The sequence below is a fragment of the Typopeltis vanoorti genome, chromosome 24 (genome assembly GCF_054136105.1).
Source record: "Typopeltis vanoorti isolate ZY-2024b chromosome 24, IOZ_Tvanoo_1.0, whole genome shotgun sequence".
NCBI lineage: Eukaryota > Metazoa > Arthropoda > Arachnida > Uropygi > Thelyphonidae > Typopeltis > Typopeltis vanoorti.
Window position 1 is genome coordinate 47,742,520 of NC_143572.1, and position 24,981 is coordinate 47,767,500.

Genomic DNA, 24,981 nt, shown 5'->3' on the forward strand with positions numbered 1-24,981 from the left:
TTCTCTCTGTCTCTCTATTTTGGTTCTTTGAAGCTTTACTGTTACCTTAGCTTACAAGTTAAGAGCCCTTTTGTCTGGAATTAAGACTCTCTTTTGTTTGACATTGTGATTAAGATTCTCATTTACTGGCCCTAGGGCATCTGATTTTGTTCTGCACTCTGACTGGCATTGGAACTTGGCCCACCTGCTGGCATCCATTATACATTCCGAGTTCTCGTGAAGGCTCTGCTTCTGTCTAGCAAGATTGGTTCTTTAGTTTCATCGAACAACGACTGTAAATAACGTCAATTATTACCTTGGACCTAATTACCATCGACTAGAACAAAAGCGAAGAACTATTTTTGAGTAATTAATGCAACATTAGCAAAACAGACAAACAAACAAACTTAGTAAGATAGGGAATATGAATACAAAAGCCTATATAATGTATTAATCTTTCTGCATTCGAAGCAATAAACTAACAGTGAACGAAAAAAGGATAAAGTTTCTACCTATTTCTTGGATGACCTTGCTCCCCGTATTATAATGTCAAAACGTGAGAGGCCAAAAAAGAAAAAAAAAAAGTGCTTAAAATAATGATAGGGCAGTTCATATTCGGAAGTTCCTACAGTGTGTGTGTGTGTGTGTGTGTGTGTGTGTGTGTGTGTGTGTGTAGAGGTTCTAAAAAGCCACGATTTGTATTTTATGATCCAGCTATTATAATAATAATACTACGTAAACAATCGATTTTAGGGATTTTTTTTTTCACATTTTTCACAAGTTTTCACTTTCCCAGAGGGCGCTTTATTTATTATTTGCGGGTAACCAAAAGATGATGAAATCTGTGCTAAACTTTTCTTGTTTGCTTGCTTTGTTTGCTAAATGGCTTATATTTTCAGAATAATTATATAATCAATAAATACTGAAGCGCAGTGCAACATTCTGTGTCCTAAAAATGAAAAAAAAAAGTACGTAATTAAGTAATTTTATGCAAATATAACTTATTAGCAAAAATAGGCTTAACACTTCATTAATTGAGTAAAAAATTTAATTCTCATAGTCTTTAGTAAGAAATAAATTCGTTTATTTATTTCATTATAGTCATTATGTGCTTCCTGAGTTTTGGCTGGTATTGCCAAGGACATTAAACTATTAATGTGTCCTGTATAACCAAAATCTGTCAAATATATTACATATAAAGCTCGTAGATAACAGTTGCTTCTTGTAATATTTTCAAAGATGAAGTCCTATTAACATGAAAATTCAAATAACTAACGCCGTCATTGTCGGGTCATACATAATTTGTTGGTGCAATTATATTTTTAAAGTTGTAAATGAAAATGAACTTCCAGCATATTTAGTATTTGTAGATTTTGAATCTTTATATCAATCAGAAATAATGACTTTGAAAGGATAACTTTAGTGGATGCTGATAGTAGCGAAGTGACTGAGTCAGATGTAATAGTAGAGTTACTGAGTAGAGTTGCTTCGGATATTGCATAATTTAAATGCAAATACTTCTGTCGATTTTAATGGAATGTCAGTTCGGATATTACGTGAATGTGCAAAGGCAGTGTTTCTCAACCTGTGGTCCGCGACGATGTGACAGATGGTCCGCAGGCAGACTTAAATTAAATAAATATATATTTTTAATTATCCAAACAAAAAAAATTAAAATTGAATAGGTGCAAATTATTGAAATAAAATGGATACTTAAAAAAAACCAACAAATAGCGGCAGAATAACATGTAATAAAAGAGGGGTGAAGTGAACAACAATTGTGGTTTTATTGCTTGCGACTTCCCTTGCTGTTTTGGCAGAATTGAAGTAAATGTGTTGTCCACATTTCAACCAATTGCTTGTTTTTTTATTGATTTTTATTCTTGAAGATTTTCCTCCTTCAACAAAGGCTCAATACATCTTCAGAAGTGCTAAGTGATACTTGGACAAAGTGTGTCGTGAGTTAACCCAGTATTTATATTTTTTTCCGAAATGTTTTTCAATAATGGAAAAGTGGCTTGGAACTTTGAAAGGAAAAGTAAATGAAACAGGTGATGCTATCCCTAATTGTGTATCACAATTAGGTTGTAATCGTTGTAACGGCGAGTAAATATGATACTATTCAAGTAGAAGAAACAAGCAGTTCAAAGAAAAAATACAGTAGGAAATATAACAGTTCATATTTGGAATTCGGGTTTACTTGGTGTGGAGATGAAAGTGAACAGAAACCTCAGTGTGTTTTGGGTTATGAAGTGTTGTCGAACGAGTGCATGAAACCTGCGAAACTGCGACGCCATTTAGAAACTAAACATTGTGATGTGAAAAATAAGCCAATTAAATTATTCCAGAGACGCTTAGGGACATTAAATCATGGAAAAGATATAGTTTCGGCCTGGTTCTATTAATAGCAAGGTACTGGAAGCATCCTATCTCTTAAGTTTGCGCATAGCGAAAACAGGAAAACCTCATTCTATCGGGAAAAATTTACTACTTCTGGCTATAAAAGATGCGGTAAAAACTATGTTTAGCAACAAGTTACTAAAAGATGTTGATTTGATTCCTCTTTCAAATGACACTGTCGGTCGCAGAATTAATGATATGGCAGAAGACGTAGAATCTCAGTTAATCCAAAGAGTTAAGAAGAGCCCTTATTATGCGTTACAAATAGACGAGACCAGTGGTGCACCCAGACGGAGGGGGGACTTGGCTTCCCCAAAGAAAAAGGGAAAAAACACTAGAAAAATTTCTAAAAATCTTTTCCTAATTAAAATTCTTTTTTTTTTATTTATGTTGTGTCGTGTCTTCTATTTCTATACAACTTATGAATTAGCGATCATTGCAGAAGCTCAGTCATAGGTCGTATGCGATGCGTAGTGTGTATTCTCAAATCGTCTACTCAACTCTTCCCCCCCCCCTAAGATTAAATCCTGAGTGCGCTACTGGACGAGACTACTGATTACAGATGATGCGCAGTTAATATGCTACGTAAGATATGCACCTGATAACAACATTCACGACGATATTCTGTTTTGTAGAACTTTGTTATCCCGAACAACTGGAGAAGAAATATTTCACATTCTCAATAATTACATAATACACAAAGGGATCATCCAGTGAGTGGGAAAATGTATGGGCTTTTGTTCGGATGGAGCTCGCGCCTTTATAGGCAGGAATAGTTGGGGATTGTTTCTAAGGTCAAGGAAGTAGCTCCGGATATGAATTGGATGCGTTGTTTCATACACGGGGAAGCGTTATCCTCGAATGCCACCAGAATTTAAAACTGTGCTATACAACGCTGTAAGGCTAGTTAATTTTATTAAGGCTCGACCGCTAAATAACAGGTTATTTTCAGTATTCTGCGATGAAATGGGCAGTGAATATATACAACTTTTGCTTCTTTCTGAAATTCGCTGATTTTCCAGGGGCAAAGTACTAACAAGCTCATTTCAATTAAGGCACGAAGTTTTATTATTTGTAAATGAACGTAATTCTGATTTTGCACCACCTCTTGTTGATGAAGCAAGGTTATCAACACTATCCAATCTTTCAGACATTTTTTCGAAATTAAATGAACTAAATCTCTCCATTCAGGGAAATTCTTCAACTGTTCTTAATGTCTATGAGAAAATAAAGGCATTCGAGAAAAAACTGGTTTTATGCATTAGTTATGTAAAAGAGAGACAATTTACACCTTTTCCAACATTGGAATTCTTTTTAGTGGAAAATGATCTCTTCTGTTGGTTCTGAGTTTCTGGAAAGGGTTTGTGACCACCTCAAAACTCTAAAACAGAATTTGGAAACATATTTTCCGAATAATTTTTATAAGAAATTTCTGTGGGTTCGCGATCCATTTCAGACTTACAGCCACGAGAACGACCTTTCGTTATCGAAAAAAGAACAGTTAATTGAGATTTCAAGTGACAGTGGGCTTAAATTGCAGTTCCGTGATCCTGGTTTGGCTCGAATCTGGATCTCGCCTTCAGTGAGAAGTGAATTTCCCGAATTATCTGAAGAAGCATTGAAAACCGTCATGCAGTTCTCTACAACCTATCTTTGTGAGAAAGGATTTTCATCGCTCCTTCAAATAAAAACTAAATACAGAAATTGTCTTAGTGTTTTTTTGGTCGGTCTTCTACTGAAGTTGACCAATATTGAGCCAGATATCCAGCAACTCTGCAAGGGCAGAGAAGTTCAACCATCCCATTAAAAGTAAGTAGTAACATAATTGTATCATATTATTTATTTGTTTAATAAAAACTAAAACTTTGTTTAATGATTATACATTTTTAATCGTTTATTTTCAATTTAATTAATTATGTTTCCATATGTATTCAAAACATACTTTTAGATTTATTATGTTATAAATGGCACAGTTTTTCCCAAATGTTGGTAATACCCACATAGAATTTTAAACAAATTACATAACTAATTTTGAATAATAAAAACGTAGAATTGTTTTAGGCATTTTCTGGTCCTTGGGTTTAGAAGGGTTGAGAAGCGCTGTGCAAAGGAATTGTCAGTGCCTCTTACTCCGTTGTTTAACTTAAGTATGGGTTCTGGTAAGGTCCTCTAGAGAGTGGAAAGAGGGTAAAATAGTTCCTTTGCATAAAGGCTCTAAGACTGCTGTAGACACAGTGATACTACTGGATTTTGCTTAGAATTTGACAAGATACCCATCGAATACTGTTACGCAAATTAGAATAAATGAGGATGGATAATAAACTGGTGATGTGGATACGAGATACCAAAAAAGTAGTGTATGGAGGAACAGAGTCCAGGAAAAAGCAGGTGACCGTTTTTTTTTGTGTGTGTGTATGTATTGGTATGTATCGATATTGATATGCACCTGATAAAGGTGCATAAAAGTGATTATGTAAACATATTTGCAGGAGTCTACGCAAATAAATAAATAAGAAAGACACAGATACGAGGATTTTTATTTTTATTATTTTTATTTTTTATTTTTATTATTTATTTTTTTGCGCGCGGTAGAATGACGTAGTGTGCAATGACTTCTACGATGAGTCTTCCTACGTGGTCCTGTAATATAATGTAATGTAAGTATCAAAATTTTCCAAATCATACAGAATGTGTCCTTTTTATACTGAAGAGAAGGTACAGAATATATAATGTTTACACACTTGTCAATACATACAGCTTAATATTAAGTGGATTTCATAAATAAAGGACACGTAGTGAAAAACATCATCAGTAAACGGGATAAATATATAAAACACAATAACAGACTGTACGCCTGTAATCTTATGGCCTTAGTTAATTTCTAAATTTATAAACTTATAACCAAACTATTAATATCCATATAGAAGTTCAAATATTTCGTATCAGCATCGGTTCCTGTCCCTGTTTTCATTGACTTTGTTTCTTATTAAGTACGATAGGTTCTTTAAAGCCAAATAGCTTTCATGTGAATGTATTGTTTCTTTTTCCTGCTTTTTTGGGATTACATATTTCATGACGTCCTCTTGAGTGCAGAGATCAGCATCTTGTCTCATATTTAAATGCCAATTATCACATTCTAAGAACCATAATATCCTATGGATATCTAAATGTTTAAGTGGTAGGATATTTAATGGGATGTGTTCGCAGTTCATTGTAGCGTTCTCGTTTTTATTGATAGTAGGAATGCTTATTAATTTATCTTGTAGAGAAATTAGAAGCGTCGGTGTGATTGTGATGTGATAGGTTTCACCCCGCTTAGGACACTGTACTAATTAACATAAAAAAAATGTTTTTTTTTTAAAGAGTAAAACTCTAATTAACATAAATCTTAAAGTAGGTCTGCTGCATACTTCTCTAATATGTCACTTCAGTTTAGGTTGTTGTCAATTTTTAATCCTAAATAAGTTATAGTATTCACGTTTTCAATCTGACCGCGCGGTTAGCCTAGTGGCTTTGCGCTTCGCAACCATATGCCTGGGGAAGGAGTGTCCCAGGTTCGATTCCCGTTGTAGACGTGAGGAATTTGAGGATCTTCCTCAGGAATAGCCAAGTTAGCCGGTCTTGGGCGTGGTCAGTAGGGTTTTTTCCGCCAGTTTATCTGGCGTTTTTCATCCCGCAAGCAGGCAAACCGGCCTCGTGAAGATACGCCTCTACAGTCAAAAAAATATATCCCCCCCCCCCCCAGCGGCAGACCAGGCGACGGGTCGGTTGGGAGTAGTACTAACAAGAAGTCGTATCTAAGTAACACGCGGACCCTGCATAGGAAGCGGGAATAACGCGTAGAAGAAGAAGAAGATTCACGTTTTCAATCTCCATGCACCAGTTGTTGCGACTTAAGTAACTTTTACCATTCTAATTAGTTAGGAATATATGGTGAAAAAAATGGTTTTTCCCAGTGGATGTATTAATAAAAAAAATAATAATAAAGTAGGTCTGCATATTAATGAAGATAAGCCATTATTCTGCCGTGGTCATTTGTATATTACTTTATCTCTAAACAACATGTAAAGATTCGGGTTTTGCATCATTTTAGGCAAAATTATTTCTTAAATAAAGGCTTTTAATAAATATATGTTTTCTTAATTTATTATATTCTAATCCGTACAAAATTAATTCATTCCAGTTCAACTGTCAAATCCAAGCTACAGATTGATTACGGATTCTACATAGCCACAATAATATGCAAGTTAAGGTTGAAGATATTTTTCTTGCTTGTATGATTATAATGTAGCTGGCCAATGTTACGCAGTCCCTCTTTCTCTCTCGATGAAGAGAAGACACCAGATAATTCTTATTATATGATCTCAGGAAGCAGTGTGCCTCTGTGTCATTTGCCATTTGATTACAAATTACAAAAGGTTTTTATTTCCATTAAACAAACGAACGAACTTGACTGGAACTCACGCAATTAAGAGCCATCATATCTGGCAACACGGGCGTAGTTGCCTGCATTTTAATCCTAATCAAATGAGAATAGTCATAACCGAATGTATAATAGAGAACAGTAGTCTGAGATGAAATACTCTTTGCTTAAGTGAACCAAAATCGCCTGTTTCATGCATATTGGTTTGAATTCGAACTAGTACTCACTTTTCATTTCCCCAAGTTTGCTTACGCCTTTATTGCAGAGCAAGACAATGCTTCGTATTGGTATTCCTTAGAAGTGATGATTTGTTCATTGGTGATCTGTAATTATTTTACTTGGTAAAAATGTTTTCGAGTTTGTTTTTTTTTCTAGGCAAAATATTCAAATCAAATTTGCACAACGTATTTATTTCGACTGTTACTGCATTGCATCTCCTTTCAACTTTACTTAAAGCAGGAACAGAAATCCTTGCGAAAGAAAATAAGCGTAGCGCCATCTATCCACATAGCTGCAAACTATTTCCATTTTCTCAGTTGTACTTGATTTATTTATATCCGTAAATATTTTAAAATCATTACATAAAATATAATGTATATTTAAAAATATAAATATAAAAATATAAAGAAAATTGGAGCTTGCAGATCTCATTATAGATTTTTAAATTTGTTATCTTGTATAAAAAATTTAATTGATCCTTTATGTTTACTACCTAGTTTACTTTGAGAACAGTGCCTCCATAGCTCAGTTGGTTTCGACGATACCCTTTGATCGGAAAGAATCCTGTCTAAGATGCAAAGAACCTTTATCAGGGCTTTTCATCTGAAGGTGAGTTGACCGGCCTCATACGAAAGCGGCAGGTTTTTCATTTTGCCCAAACAGACAAATCGGTCAGAAGAACACGCGCAATTTACACACATAATGCACTGGTCTCCAAAATATTAGTTGTTCGTAATCCCAATTCCACTGTCAAGCTTACTTTAATATTTTGTACAGTATGTCAAGACTCGGTTTCGAATCCCCCGCTAGGAGGCGAAAAAACTATGAGAATTTTCAAATGTAGGTGAGTTAGCCGAGCTCATACAGCAGTTGCGGGATTTCCATTCTCCGAAATTGTGGCTTTCTATTCCTCAGAAACAGACAAACCGAGCAGAAGCACGCATTTAACAGACACATGCAGTAGCCTCAGTCTGTGATTCGTAGTCAAATAGCATTCTAATGTGTAGGTAAGCAGATATTTCTGAGCAATAGAGTATAATTACTGTAATAATTTGGACTTAAGATTCCTTCCGCACTTGTTTTAACATACGAAATTTAGGAGATGCTTTCCATTCTGCATACCTTCTTATATCTTTATAAATGCATTAACAAACAAATATAAGTGAAACTTTTATTTTTAAAAACCTTTAAAGACAACTAAATGTAATGAGAAATATGAGACTGGAAATTGAAGGGGAATAAAGTGTTTTATTATGTTTCCTCTGAAGAGTTGGTTTCAAACTTATAAGGGTGATGTCGTAGTAACTGTCCTGTTATTCTTTTATATATAAATCCATATAGAATTGGTGCTTTTGAATGTGTTCCCACAGATATAAACACAATTCGTTGTCAGGATTCAAAGATGTTATGGAAACTTAAGACTAATAATATTATTACTTTTATCACTAAGTTTAAAGCCGTTTTAGCTGATCGTAATTAAATAAACCAGTACTAAACATGAATAACAGATGGCAGCACTGAAAGTAGGTTTGCAACAGGGGATCAGCCAATCAAAATGTTTTCTCCTTCTGCCTTTAGCTGATGTTACAGTAGTAACCTCGAAACTGGTAAAGTACGCTGAAGAAAATATATTTACATGCACAAATAAGATGAAACAAGTTCTTTAATAGGACTTTCATTCACTGCTTTTAACTTGAAAACATTTTTGGTTCTCTTGTAGAAAACATTTCTGTCTAGAAATTTTCTTTGCGTCCTGGATAAGATCTGAATCGCGTCTCCTCCTTCCGATTATTAAATCCTCTTCCAATCGAAGCGATGACCTTACATATTGTGTTATATAATAATATTTAGTGTTTAACTCTTCGATTCTTGCAGGCTTGACCTTTGAAGGTTATATCATCCAGCTAGTTGACAAATCAACTTCCCCATGTTACATAAATTTCCTGTGACGAAAAGCAGAGAATCTCTCTCTCTCTCTCTCTCTCTCTCTCTCTCTCTCTCTCTCTCTCTCTCTCTCTCTCTCTCTCTCTCTCTCTCTCTCTCCAGTACTTCAGTAAATCAATATTGATTGTTTGTAACAGCACGTTCCCATCTTGTAGATTGTTTGCAACAATTTGTGCTTGTTGTTCTTCATTAACTGCTGTTCTGCTTTTTGAAGATTGCCTTATGTTTAATTCTTTGTTTATAAGTTCTCAATTGACTTTTCGTATTTCTTAATTGACACATTTTCTGCTTGTTTTCTACAGTTCAGTATATTCAGTTTTATTCAGTAAGCTTCACTAAGCTTAGGCTTTCAGTTAGTTTCACTTCGCTTCGTTTCTTCATAAACTGCTTTGTTTCTTCAGAATTTTTTTGCTTGTGTTCTGTGGTTCCATCTATTTCATGTGAGCATTGCAGAAAGTTCTGGAAAATAATAATGGCATTACTTTATGATAGATCCGCATCATCTATAGTAAGCTACATAAATATGTTTGTTTAATTCAAGGTGGAATGTTTCTTTTTTAATGTTTAGTTTATATGCGCTTATGTTTTGTTTTATTCCTTCAACATTTTCTTCCTATGTACCATACGATGTCCCCTTCCAATGCTGATGGTCTGATAATCGAACTGTCCTGAAATATGTTTTTCCAGCATAAAGGAGGATCGACTCTAGTTTCACTAGTTCTACAATTTGGACTTTTAGATGTTCACTTTCTATGCGGTTATTCTCTTGTTGTGAACTTGTAATATATCATGATGTTTTCGATTGATTTATCAATATGACTTATTATTGGCGCATGATAATGTTCTTCATTTTTCTGTTGTACACGAAGCTAATCCCTGATAGTCTCCTTATCTTTGTCTCTATTGTATAACAAGTCTCTGTTATACACGATTTAGGAATGTTTCTATTTTAGTCGCTTTAACTATTTCTCTTAGTTCTGATAGCCGTGCTAATTAGAGAGATTTTCTATAGAAAAAAAAAAGAACCGAAGAATTTTACTCGTACTTGATCTGGATGACAACACAAACGAAAAAGACAACTGGGAAATAATTCTAGTCTCACAAATTCTACCGAAAGAAGTTATGTGTGGAGCATTCAGAGCATGCAAAATGGAAAAGCTGCAGGAGAAGATGAAGTAGTGACTGATTTATAAAAGTAGGCAGGGAAATGATATAAAGAATCTAGGCCAAACGTTTAACCCTATGTCTAATCCTAAAAAAAATTATGTACCAAAATTATGCCAAATAAAGGCTACTGTTATTGGGACATGAAAAAAAAGGTGAAGTAGAAGATTTGAAGAACTATCGATTCATCAGTCTACTATCTTGTGATATAAAAAATATTTTCAAAAGTCTTGACTCATAAACTTTGTACATTTCTAGATCCAGGCAAGGTTTAGAAGTGGCTACAACACAATGAACCATATTCAACTTGTACAGTAGATTATTGAATGGTGCAGTGAATACCAACTACCATTGTCTTGGTTTTATTGATTACGAGAAAGCCTTTGATTCGGTAAAAACGTTTGCAATATTTCAGACGCTAAGAAATCAACAAGTGGAAGAGCCATCAAATCAGCCTACCCACACAACAGTAACAGTTAATTTGAATGGAAATATAGTAAAGAATAAAGCAAGGTGACATAATATCCCAAATTATTTCATAGCATGTTTAGAAGAAGAGTAAAAAACGTTCTGAAGGTAAACGAGAGATATTTACCGCTAATATTATATTTATCTTTACTGCAAGTTCACCTGAACTACAGACTCTTATCTATGAGCTGCAAATGAATAGCAAAGCAGCTGGCTTAAAGATAGATCTAAAACAGATCCAAGTGATGTTCAACAGAAATGTGCAACCAGAAATAATAGAGATCAGTTGTGACGAAATTCAACAAGTGAATCATTACATATACTTATGACAGCGGATATCAGTAGATAAAATACCATAGAAGAAGAAGTCAAAAGACTAATGGTACTTTACCGGAAATCATTTAAAAAACTACAGTCGATATTCACAAACCTATCACCACCTGAAAGGAAGGTATTTAGTCAGATTTACTCATCTTTTACCTCCGTATAAACAGATGTGGAAGATGACTAAACCTTTATGGGTTGTAATAAAACTTTGTATTTATGATCTCTCCTGAACTTTGTCGAACCTTTTATATTCTGGTTTTAAATGGACGTAAGAGTGATTAAATCAGCCAAAATCATTTCAAATCACCCTTCTTCCTGATTTACACTTACGCGTGTAGAACACACTTCCCTATCCAAGTATTCGAAACCAAAATTTAATAGGATGGTTAATCCTTATTTCCGGAGTATCGTGTGTCTATAGATTGCGTGTTTCTTCCTGGAGGGAGGGTTTTTCCTTTTTGAGGGATGTAAAACCCGATTTTCGGGGAGAAAACGTCCTCCACGTCTGTATGAGACCGGCTAACACACTGTTTGGTTGAAAACACCTGATAAAGGTTCCTTTGGTCATAGACGGCATTCGAACTTGGGTCTTTCCAACCAGAGGGCTCGTAAACAAACTGAGCTATTGAGGCTCTTCAAACCATACAAAAATGATATTAATCTATATTCAGTTCTAAATTTTTCCTAAAACGCGTGATTTTTCCAAAACCAGTTCTATTGCATCAAAATGGTGCCAGTTAAGATGCTTTCCGAGATTCTATCCCCATTTCCTTAGTCAGACAAGTGTTATTACTTTCTCATCTGATCTGATCTGATCTGATCCAAGAGCTTCCTCTAATTCGGTTCAAACCTAACGTGCCACCAATGCAGTACAACGAAAAAAATTATATCACAAGTGGCTCGAAAGAAAATCTTCAGGTTCATTCTGAAAACGACCTCAAACAAACTTGAACAAAATTTAACTTCTAAAAGACCGAAAGCAGAAAACTCCCTCTTGTACATGTGGCAACCGTACCTTCTAGTTTCTTGCGAAGAGCATCAACAGCGCAACCTCACTGTTTCCTATTTTCTTTCTGATGATATCATACTAATATCTGAAGCCTAAGCTCAACTCGTAGTGTCATTCTTCTCATCCTATTCGTGGATAGATGGCAAAGGTAAATCACTAGCTACCATATCAGAGACAGTATACTATATGCTTCCAGTGGTCTTTCACCAGTAAGACATTAATCGTCGTGAATAACCTGGTTATTAAAGAAGTTTTTGGGTTTGATAGTATCTCACAACTGTACATAAAAGTTGTCTGGACGAAAGAGATCCATCGTGTGTTGTTTATTATTTTATATTTTGCTGATATCTACCTACAACATGGAAGTAAGTCTGTATTCAACACATCTCTAAAAAGGAAGACAAAATCTGCATTAAACTGTCGTCTCTTTCTAAAATATTGAAGGAGGTACTTAATAGTCACTTTCTTCACCGGTAGGTTGGCCAGTTAATTAACTACCGGTATGAATTACGTCAGTTTAGATTCATGTCGTCTAGTCTACATTGCTCAATCTCTCCACGTATCGTGGAAAGTTTGAAAAACCTGCCGGGTTGTTTTCAATGTTTCCAGGATATTCGAAGTGTGACATAAAGCTATCTCAGCAAACTGCTGTCCTGTGGTAGATTATAACAGACAAGAAATTCTTGCTTTAATCCTTTACCTGCGTGAAGTGTGTTCCCTATTAAGGTACTATTAGTACTATTAAGGTTCCCTATGTGTGTATATATATATGTGTGTATATATATATACTGTATATGTGTGTATATATATATATATATCTATATATATATATATATATATATTGTTGACTTCACATCAGACTGCTTAGTATCCCATAATTCAGAGCGCTTAATTATTTTCGTTTTCAAAATCAGATATACAAGCGCAGATAGCCCATCATGCCATTCATTTTAAAAATTTATGGAATTTACAGCCGTGTTAAAAAAAAAAAAATTTATTATCCCGACGTTTCGATCTTCACATCAAGATCATCATCTGGAGCATACATCAATATACAAGACAAGCTGAGTTACATTAACTGTAAGCTAAAGAAACAATGATTTGATCACATGTTATTCTACTGGCATGACCTCTAGTGAAAAAAAAATTACATCAAGCTAAATTCTATTTACGATGACAGGAATAAACATTCTTTCAGATGGTTTTCTTTCAGAAAAAATAATGTCCTATTTTTAGTATTACAATTCTTATTTTTGCTTTTAAGATACTGGATTTTCTACCGTTCTGCTTATAGTTGTTCTTAGTGAGGAACGTTCCGTGGGTTGAATATACACCTTCCATATGTTTGGGATTTTTAGACCATCGTTATTGTTCCGATTGGGGGTGGTTGATAATAATCTCACATGCTTCCTTGAATTTTCGTTCATACCATGGTTTAGTGCGATGTAGACAGCTAGTACTTTTCCAGTCAATTCTGTGTAAGGAATTCAAGGCATGATCAGAAAGGCCAGCTTCACCATAATTATTATATTTAATGTGTCGTTTATGTTCTTTTTGTCTGATAGGAATTGTGCGTCCTGTTTCTCCTATATATGGTATGTTGCAAGTACAATAAATTCGGTATATTCCAGGGTGGGCTAGTGGAGGGAGTGGGTCTTTGGATGAGTTGAGTAAGTTTTTTAATTTTGCAGGAGGGTTTTGAGGTTGTATTTTCGTAGTACTCTGTTTATTTTGTCTGATGTTCCTTTAATGTAGGGAATGGTTATAGTTTTACTGTAGTTTGGTTTAGCTTTTTTTTTTTCATCGAGGTTTTGTAGAGAATTTTTTTAATAGTGTTTTGGCGGTATCCGTTTTTTTGGAAAGTATTAAAGATAATTTTAAATTTGTCTTTTAGTGCCTGTTCGTTGGAACAGATCGTCTGCACCCTGTTTTTTAGCGTGTTGATGACACCTAGTTTTTGTGTTGGGTGGTGGTAGGAGTTTATGTGTATATATTGTCCCGTATGTGTCGGTTTCCGGTAAACAGTGAAGGAAAGATTGCCAGAGGGAAGACGTGTGACAAGTGTATCCAGAAACGGAAGTATGTTGTTGAAAAACTTTTATTGGGATTATATTGATCAAGTGTATATAATAAACAACTAAGTTATAACAACTAGTTTCACCAACTAAGTCTGTTGGCATCTTCGGGGTACATAACTGATGTAAGGCACTAAAAAGTAAAAAACTGTTACCAACTAAAATCAACCGATTCCAATTATATTAAACAAAGAACAGAGCGCGTACAATACATTCATAGAGCGTGGATGATCTCACTTGTTATTTAGGAACGTTCTATAGTTGGCACTATAATTCAGTTCTGGCGAGTTGAAGGATCTGATAAGGGTCTTCCGGATCACGGGCAAGATTAGGTGACTAAGGAATGTGTCTGTCTGGCGGCCATGGGACCAGATCGCGAAAATATATTCAACGTATTAAAGCCAGACTTTGGGTTTTAAAGGGGGGAACCTAAGGCAAGTTGCTCAAAATGTTCCCCGTAAAAGTTAGCAATGGGGAAGGGATAACGGCGAGCCCATGGCTGTGCCTTCTTTTTGTAAGTAGAAGGTGTTTTGCCATACAAAATATCCCGACCATAATACATGCGCAAAGAGCGCCGTGATATCTGGAGGAAATTCGTTCTGTAGGAGAAGGATTGGGACATTCGTGAAGAGGGCAGAGACGTTAAAACTGATTAATAAATCATCTTTTTCTAATGTAATGTCTTTGATGGTGTTTATGAAGTGTTGTATGTTTTTGATATAGGTGGGGGAATGACCTACCAACTCCTTGAGTGTTGCCGCTAATTTTTTGGCTAAATGATACGTCGGGCTATCAACTCCTTCCACTATAAGTCTTAACGGTGTGTATTCTTTGTGAATTTTCGGTAGCCCGTAAATTCTTGGGGAGCGCGCGTAGTGAGAAAATAGTTTTTTGACCGTATCTTTTAACACGGTTGTAAATTCCATAAATTTTTAAAATGAATGCTGATCACCGTGTAATTCTAAAAGAAAGGAGTCCATTATGCCACTTTCAAGGATAATCGGAAAGTAAGAACAAGAGTGCTGCACACTGCAAATAGAATCTCTTTGCGGCGACATTTGTGAGCTGTTTTTACCGCAGGTGGATTTTCTATAAAATCCCGTTTTCAATCGCTTGCATCGCAGCAGAACCTTGATGTGTCTTTGAGCAGCAAATCGTGATGAGAAGGTGATTACCACAGAATTTGCAACTTTGTTAGTATTACAAAGCATATTCAGTGGAAACCAAATACGAGTAAAATTTCTGCATGTAAAAGGCAATCAAACTTGTAGTTTTAATCATCCATCAATCCTCGGTATGCACTAAAATATACAATACATCCGACAGTAGTCTGATTTATAATGCACAATATCCTGCAATTCATACGCAGTGTTCGACTTGGAAGTCACATAATACAAATTTACTTTATTTTTTTTTTTTACATCTCATCTGTTAGCGTTGGGTTATTGTCAACACGCTTTTCTACCTCTTCAAACGAAGAAGTTTCGGAGGGTTACAGTAGTATACGTGTCTGCTACCCGGCATATATTCTTCTCGTAAAAATGAACACTCTTTTGCAATGTATAGTTTTATTTTATTATGCATTAATCCATACAGAAGAACTGTCTTTCCCAAAAGGAACCTGAAAAAAAGAATTGCCATATTCATTCATACACTTTTAATCACTTTAAATCTATAACTGTTTTAGATTAGAAGGCTAAGAGAAAATAGTTACAGATCTAAAGGGATTAAAAACTGTAGGAATGAATATGACAATTCTTTTTTTCAGGTTCCTTTCGTGAAATGCATTATCCCATATGAAATTCCATCAATGGGAATGGAAATAAGCCCAAGCAATATAAAATTATAATTGATTTATTTGTAACATAATTTAATGAAGAAAAGGCTTCGACTATTAAACTGTTCGTTAACTAGTTTGAAGTAATTTCGATGGACTTAAATTAAGCGAGAGATAGTAATAGTTGATGTTAGTTTATAGGCAGATATACTGAGTTTTCTGTTCAACTATTGTTCGCTTGCATGTCTATAAAGCTCACCGATGTTTCCAAATGTGCTGGCTGTCATCAGATATAATATTCGTTATAGACATATATAAACACCCATAAACGATGTGGACTCTTGGACAGATATGTTTTCTTTCTTTTTTATGTGAATATCACTCAATGGAAGATGGTAATCCTTTCTTATTAATATCGTCGGTAGGGATTAACCGGAATCGCTGTTGTCTTAGAGACCAAACATGGAAGTTTTTTTCAAGTTACTGCATGTCTCCTATATGCAGAGGGGCATATAGGAGACGTGACGTCACATCAGGCGTTAAAATTCATTTCCCACGCAAAATTTTTCATAAACATCCCTGCTCACTGTTGGTTTTTAACACAGCTCGGTGGTCGGAGATCACACAGGTTATCACTCGGCCAAAGTACCTTAAGTACTGAAGGCAACGAATGCAGATTTTCTTTGATAACTACAAAATAAGCATAGCTTTATGCTTGTGTAGTGTAATTTTGTAAAACTGATATGATACGATTGAAACCCAAACAGATGTCTCGACAAGGCATCTCTACCTGAACGACCAAGCAAAATCTCCTCAGTTTATGGACGGAATTCGAACTCGCCCTTTGAAGATTGGTTGGTTTAAAGCTCCATGATTTGTTTTGTGGAGCCTACATTTGGGTGGAGAAAAATTGTTCTATCTCCTCCTAATTTGCATTCATTTGAAAGGTTCTTAAATAGGTTCTTCGCATCTTTCCTACCAACTGCTGCTTACGGTACTATGGAGGCACAGTACATTAGAGTATTTTCAATGAAACAAATTACTAGTACCTCCGGAAGTCTTCCCAACCAAAGGGAAGGTCGTTCATCCTTACGATGACCTATAGCATGGAAGTAGTCTGTATTCTGTCCGTTCCATAAAAGGCGATGTAAAACTCACCTTCTTCCCATCACACCTAGGCCCATCATTTAATCAGCGACCACTAGTCATATGCAATTCTTGAGTAGACAGAGGTCTACTCTCTCGGTGTACATTACTTGCCTTTTCAACAAGACATTAAAATGTTTACACTGGGTTTGGGATTACTACCAAAACGATTTAGGTTATGAGGACTAAAGAGGCAACTAATGCTATGAGGTTACTGTAGGATGTCTATGAATTGCGTGTGGTGCCCATATTTGGTTTTGTTCTTTGAAAAATCCAAGTTTAGAAGAGCGAGAAAAAAACCTGTAACCTTTGTACGATGCGATAAACTCACCGTCAGTTGAAAAGCCAATGCGAAAGGTCCTCGCCTCATCGATAGAATTGTTTCAAGTTCAGGCAAATCGCGTGTTCCTGTCATCTGCGCTGCGCAGGTGTTCTGAAAGGTTTGAAGAAACGCATGGAGTTCATCTGGACACATGTGCACCAAAATATATAAAACTAACCTATGACTTAAATCCTCTTCCTAGTTTCGCTTACAACGGTGTACTCTCCCCCCCCCTTGACAAACTGTAGTGCTTAAACATTGCAAACTTCAAGATTGTCCATAACCAATTCCTCAGGCAGTGATTCCCTCCCCCGACCATTCTCCAGTGGGCAAGAACTTTTTGCAGTACTAGGATAAAAGATCTCTTATCGTTGATAACGCTCCAAATCTGCAGGCAAGGTCACATTCAGCTGAATTACACTTTTTACAATTTCCTGAAACCATAAATTAGCCACAAGACTAAACTGCGAAAGCAGCAGAAATCCAAATTTCTCCCGGCTTTAGAATAGTGTTCTGACATTTGGAGGATGTACCATAACATCCATGAAAATTCTTCCTACTCTTCAGCTAACTGATGACGCTTCTCTTACTTTCTCACGGACATTATCATTGTTTGGTGCGCCTTTTCTATTATTTTTTCGTACAGTTGTTCTCTAGTCCTGTAAAAATACGTGCAGCTGCTAACTAACCAACGTCTTAACAATCCAACTTCGAACCCAGCAAACTAACTTCTCGCTCATCGTTTTATTCTCTTACTTCTGTGCTTTAGAGCATCTTTTACGCTGTTTTCTCTAAGGATTGATCTTCAGCTGTTCGCGAAAAAACAGCGTTTTTATTTATTTTTTCTTCTGAACTACACGTGGCGTTTTCTCTTCTTTTTTCTATACTGTAGCCCTGCTTGCTTAATAATGAGGAAGGGAAAATATCACATGCTGAGTGGTAGTTCTTCCATCCTAAGCCCGTTTGAAACACATGCACTTAACTTTGGGTAAAGCGATGTTCGTCTATTTTCGATTCCTTATACACAGTGTTACAAAAAGTCATAACGATGCCTCTGTGCCCGAATTTCTAATGCGTCGCGTAAATAGGCCGTTGGAATTATGGTATCCAAGATCAGTTCTTTGCCTTAATTGTCGTGTGTTCTTTCAGCCAGTTTCTGGGATGAACAACCCAATTTTACGGAAGGAAACTACAGACAGATTTCCACTAAACGTTTATGAAAGGACGCAGTTATTTTGACCCATTTTAAACTCGAAGGACCTGCTGTCTTGCCTTCAAATGATATTCTCTTTCTCAAAGGCATTATTAACACAGCGCTTGCAATATGACGTGATACCTTTGGTTGATAATTGATTAATTGCTACTAAATTCTCCACAATGCGAGCAACAAGTGGCAAAATTCTACTCTAATGTTCCGTACATTATGAAAAGAATCCTGGTCAAAGCTAACGAAGCACGTTCAATCATAACAAAACCGCGACCACCCTTAACAGAGGGGGTCGATACACACGCAGGTAAATCGTTCTTCTGCCCTACTGAAACACATTCATCTGATATCAAGAATGTACTGTGTGTGTAGCCAGGTTTGCTTCCCAACGAACTACTGTCCAATTACGTGAGCTCTGCACGACCTGGTTTGAACTCGGGAAGTGTTTGCGATAATGTTTTACTATAGTTTATGGTAAGATTTAGAATTCGTGAAAGTATCTTAATACTTTTGTAGGTGAAAAAAAAAAAAGATTTGAGTGCAAAAACCTAGATCATTTGTTAATTGGCAGCAGCTATTTCATAGCGTTGATTTTATTCTGAGTATTCGTATTATATTATTTCCTTGGCGAAAGCACCTTCTGTGAATTTGCCATCCCACGTACAATTAAAATGTAATTTTAGCAATTGCTTTTCATCAATGGGAAAGTTTGTTTTTCCTTTTAAAAATAGGTTGTAGACAGATAACGATATCCCAAGGCAGGTTGATTTTTTTGTAGTTTCCTCGCACGATAGGTTGTAAACCTATAAATTGTTAGTACCGTAGGCCCACTAAGGGTTAGATAATCCAGGACGTCTACTCTACAGAACAAACATAGAATGTTTTCAATGTGTTATGTTGAATTTGCCGAAGTCACGGTGTCATGTCGGTAAATTGCGTGTATTCGTTGCTGGTTTGTTTCTGGGATGAATATCCCTAATATCCTTTTGAGAACTAGGAGATGTTCATTTTCTGAGATTTGCTTTCTTTCTTTTGCGTGTGTGTGTGTGTGTGGGAGGGGGGGGGGAGATAACGTTAGTACTGCTAGGTTACAAGTGATTTATCAGAAGTGTGCATTTTGATACTCATTTTATTTGTAAATCAAAAAAAAATTCCCTTCTAGATTCTGCAGATGCCTACCAAGTAACATAATGATATTGTTTATCTTTCTTGCAGTAGCAAGACATTTTACTAATGAATAGGTGGTTGTTGGAAAAAATAAAGACTTCGGAGTCCAAATATTTATTTCTTGGTGCAAGTCACAAAGCTGTTGCACCAGCAGGAATTCTCGATCCTCTGATCAGTTTTCTCTGAAACCTACCCTCATACTTTCAGTTCGTTAGTAAGCAAACTTTCAAATTAGAAATTTCACGACCTTTGGCTTGACTGTATTTATGCTTCAAAAATTAATATAAATACTAAAAACAATGTTCATGGTTTACAACAATTTTCTTCTTACGAAGACGTACACATAACATTGTACATAATTGTCTATTGTACAACAATCACGCTTGAGTCCAGCAACAGCAATTGTCAATGGATTAACACCGAACTGTACAAAGAATCACCACTGGTGAGAATGGACGTTTTGGCAATGGACCTGCAGGCATTCGCTGTTAAGTGTTTATTTTTTCCTAAATGTCGAAGGAGTCTGCGATTTTTATACCAAGAAGTAATGATGCATTGCAAGTACACATCGTACAAGGCCAATAAAAAGCAGCTTTCGTACCTGCAAAGTTCGCTCTCAATTTGTTACACGGCAGAAGACTGGGTTGAATAACTGACGCACGGTAAACTACTTTTATCCTCTGCACAGCAGGGAGCTGTCAATTCCTGTTTTACAGAACTCGGCGAACTTTAAGTCTTGTGAGTTGAGATCACCCACTAGGATATATTTCGTAAAATCCAATCCTTGAATTTCGATATCCGCGTACACACTCCTGGCATATTGGGCTCTCCACAACCTATGCCCCAGGAAATGATCCCTGCCAGGAACCAGCGTCCATCAGCTCCTTGAGTTTGCAGTGGTCCACCGGAATCTCCCTGCAAGAAAAATCATATTATTCATTAGAAGATATTAAGATAGATGCTAATTGCACACTGTTATCTAAGAGTTTTTAGTTTGCTACAAAACTAGGTATACGACACGAATGGGATGATGGAGTGAATATTTTAACCTTTCACCACGCTGGTTGTAAACATCAAGAAATAATCCCAATACTCTTATTCGCACAGCGATTCACTAACGAGGTCTTGTTAGAGTGTCACCCAACAGGAAACTGTTGTTGGATGACACTTCAACAAGACCTTATAAAAGACTGGTGGTAAAGTAGCTGAACTTGTTTCAAAGCAAATTCCATTTTAGTATTCTAGTGGGGGGTGCTCTTGTAGATAGCTTGATTAACCAACTGGTGTCAAACATTTGGACTAGCTATGACGACTGATTTCATATCTTATGAAGCTACCTCCTCCTCCCTCTGAACAGAAAGTTTAGTTTTTGGCTTTCAGAAAAGGACCTATATCACACGTCTGAGATACATTTCCTCAATATGAGTCTAGTATAACTCATAACAGGTGACATTCTTGATATTGACGGTTAGGACCGAAAACCTTAACTGTGTTCATGCTGTTTTCGTGTATGCAACACACCACTCACAGGTGCTCAGAGCTGTCTGTTGTTTGCATTACTCTTAGAAATAGTGTTTATAACACACAGCTAAATGTCCTCGTACATAAAATATGACTTAATAAAGAAGAAATACCGCAAGGTCAGGCTTTGAAATGTTGATGGCCTGCCCTAAACTGTTGGGAAATGGGAGAAGTTAATGGGGCCAATTCGCGTTGTTTATTAATATCCCTGTAAGCGAGACATCTTAAACCAGTTCTATGCCAATCAACTTTCTACCTTAACATCTTAAAGACATTGCGTGTGCTCCCCCCCTTCTGTTTCCTTCCCCTCTCCAAACGGAAAATCGCTCTTAGGTGTGGAATAGTAAAACATGTCAGATAGTTGCACAGACGGTCACACGCAAGCCATTTTCGCCAGTTATTTCTATTAATTATATACGTCTGCATCGCTGACCTCAAAAGCACCAGCGATTTAACTACCCCGACCCACCACCAGTGGATGCACAGTACAATGAGTATCGTTGTTTGTGCCATGACCGTGGTACTGAGCGACTAGAGGGCTCGTGCAATGACCCCATTACCCATATACCGGTAGTGCAGTATTAAAAATAAAAAAAAAATAAAATAAAAAAAACGAACGAACTAAATACCCATTACTTACTTGACAAGAATCTCTGCCTCCTGTCTCATAGCCAGCACACATGAATATTTCGGGTATACTCTCGTGTCGTCCAGCAGCAAGAAACATATTTTTGCATTTCTCGTTGCTGATAATTGGTACCTGAACTTCTTGTAGTACAGACGGTAGAGCGCCACCTACCAGTAAGAGAGGTATTCAGAGAATAAAATTGGAAATAGTTCTGGATTTAGTCTTAATAAATTTAATGAACTTAATATATATTTTATTTCAGAAGACAGAGCATTGAAAGGATATTTACAAATATATATATATAATAAAACAGTTCATTGGTTACATATCTTTTATCTAGTAGTTATATAGATCCTCCTACATTGATTTACCTTCACTCAAGCGTCCCCAGCCTGTAACCGTAGCATTCTTTCCAACCAGTAGGTTATCGTCAGGAGGTAGACAAATAGGTTTAATGTGTGGTAAATAGTCGATGGCTTGCTCTAATCTTACTAGAGCTAGATCATTTTCGTATGTGAAGAAGTTGTAGGCAGGGTGCACCACTTTTCGTTTTACATTCCTTTCTATATAAGGGTATGGTTCCTGGGTGCTGGTGAAGTCGTACTCTCCAACTCGGATTCTGATCTGGGTCAGCGTCAGGCTGATAAGAAAAAAAATCGAGTCATTTTTGTAAATGTTAATAAATACTAAATTAAAGTTAACACAGTAGGTTGGGGTATGCAAATATTACAATATATTACTGCTATATACTGCAAACAATGATAAATTAAAAATAAGCAAGTGAAATCTCCGGTATGAGATGTAGTGTCGTTAACTCTTTCGCCAACTCTCAAAGGATTACATTAAATTAAACCAATAGACATCGTTCACCGATTTAATTATTTTTAAATGCATGTTCTCCTACTCCTTCACAGATAGCGATGTCCAAGGTGTTTTAGGCTCAAACACATGACCGGAAGTTAACGAGTTGTATTATTCACTGTGCACATGTTGGCCATTGAACAAGTATTGTTCCGCAGATGTTTGCAGCGGTGTTTTTGCGCTAGTATAAAATAGTCGTATGGTTAGAAATATACTTTTTATGTCTGAGATGATGCTGGCCTGGTTCTTTGGGGCTTATTTCGAGTTCAGGGCACACTTCCTAAGTTATGCGCCATCGGCAGACATTAGAAGCTTCCTATAATCGTGTTTCTTGGAAAAAACAATTCTGTCTTTTAAGCACAGCTCTCTTCTCCCTCCACTATCGTTAACTCTGAATCGTATGATAAATATCTTTTGAGAAAATGATTTTATCCTACAAAATCATTTGCAAAAATAAAAGCCACTTATACAAAACCGTTCATACCAGAACTAAGCGATGACTGCATTGTTACAATTTTTGAATGTATAAAGAAAACATGGGTAAATAAATCTATTTATTATACTAGAAGGATACTTTTGCAATATCTGGTAACATAAGTACGTGGTCTGTTGAATTGAGTATTGATAATTTTCTTTCTCTCTTTTTTTTACCTAAATAATTCCGACAATACAGCAATATTTTATCGCTGGAAGTGGTGAGAAATTCTAAACCGTATTTCAATAATGTCGTTCTTGAATATCTGCTGTGATTGGGAAAGCACTCGTCCGTTGAACAGATCATTAATTAGAATTTCGAAAACTGCGAACGTTCAAGGACTTTTCCTGTCTCCCTGAATAGAAATGTCATCCATCGGAAAGGGGAGGGGTCGGTGTTTACACACAATCGAGAATTTTAAATAAAAAACACGAATCCTCAAGAATTCTTCTCTTGAAGTGGTGAGTCCCTGATGACTTCCTACGCTCTTCAAGTATATTGGGTCGCTATTGGCGTTTCTTACTGTAAATCTGAAATCGACCCAGGTCACTCAAACAACAGTGGACTATTATGCCATTACGAGTTACTATGGCAATGTACAAAGAATGAAACATGCTCTAAATGTTTCATTAACAGGCGACACTTCTTTAAAATTGCATATTTGAGAATTGTGATTACCATTCAAATCCCATTATAAGCTTCCTATAATCATGTTTCTTGGAAGAGACAATTCTGTCTTTTAGACACAGCTTTTTTCTCCATGAAAGTAATTAATGAAGTGAACAACAGTCAGCCTGTTTTATTTATAGGGAAAATGTGCAATACTTAAATATTTGTCTCTACGATTGCTTTTGAATATCAATATTTTCCATAATAAGCGATTATTCAATTTCTGATATTCAACTTTGGGTTGGAATCTAAGACTTCATTTGGATGAGGTCACGCGGGTTTTTATCCTCACAATTATTACAATGAAAGTTTTAGGTAAATCCCAAACTATTCGGACATGATCGTGGCAAATGTTCACATTCAAACTGCTCCTTTTCAATACTTTTTCGGTGTTGTCTGCTTGGAGGCCACTCATCCACATGAACTCTGCGCGGAAGTCATTGATATAAATAAAATTAGTTTAAAATATTTAATCCTAGGAGATCTCGTTTTCACACTCAGTTCTTCGTTATTAATTTGTGCAAATTGTTTTCGGTTTGACAAACCCCCATTATTAATCGTGATAGGGAAAATCGACATGCCCCGTCATTATTTATCATGAAGCACGTCTATTTGACATGCCCCGTGATAAATAATTTATCGCGATAGTAGATTAAGATCAAGTTTTGCAATATTCAGGAAACCAGCGCTACTTGCTCCGAATTATCTACGCGAACTATACGGTTTTATTTAATAACAGTGTGGCATTTTCGCTGCTCGAGGTCCTTCGTGACGATTATTTGAAATAATCGTGACAAAATGCGAGCGGCATGGTCAAAAGAGGAATTTCCATTTAACACGCGCTTTCTAAAGTCTGTCCTGTAACCTTTGAGAGAATCAAGAAAGCTGAGAAAGGTCTACAGTTATTTATATTACCTTTTCATGGGCAATCTACCAAATGCGTAAGTTATTATTAGATAAGTTTTGACGGGTCCGTATGCAAATTATTCCTGAACACTGGCGCAAGAATAATTTCATTGCAATTTGAGTTATTTGGAATCACTCTTACGTTTTGACGAGTCATTTCAATTGGACCATCGAACAGCGAAATCAGCCAAAACAAATACCTGAACTGCATATGGCCGTGATCATTCATTTTCACAATGCTGTTGTGAAAAAGCATCAATTTCCCTTTGCCTATTAGGTTATCTTCATATTCAG

The 24,981-nt window shown here is 36.2% G+C and overlaps 2 protein-coding genes across 2 annotated transcripts in view; one reads left to right on the forward strand and one right to left on the reverse strand.

The window, feature by feature from the left end:
• The window catches only part of LOC150093165 (trypsin-1-like), a 379,787-nt gene that overhangs the window by 305,363 nt on the left and 49,443 nt on the right, over positions 1–24,981 (forward strand). The window lies entirely within an intron of this gene.
• LOC150093172 (serine proteinase stubble-like) overlaps positions 19,726–24,981 on the reverse strand; it is a 12,658-nt gene continuing 7,402 nt past the window's right edge. Inside the window, exons 5-7 of the mRNA XM_090413935.1 lie at positions 22,148–22,416; positions 21,789–21,943; positions 19,726–20,542 (exon numbers count right to left, since the gene is read on the reverse strand). Of these exons, the coding sequence (XP_090270061.1) occupies positions 20,384–20,542; positions 21,789–21,943; positions 22,148–22,416 (583 nt within the window). The 3' untranslated portion in view covers positions 19,726–20,383. The remainder of the gene's footprint in view (positions 20,543–21,788; positions 21,944–22,147; positions 22,417–24,981) is intronic.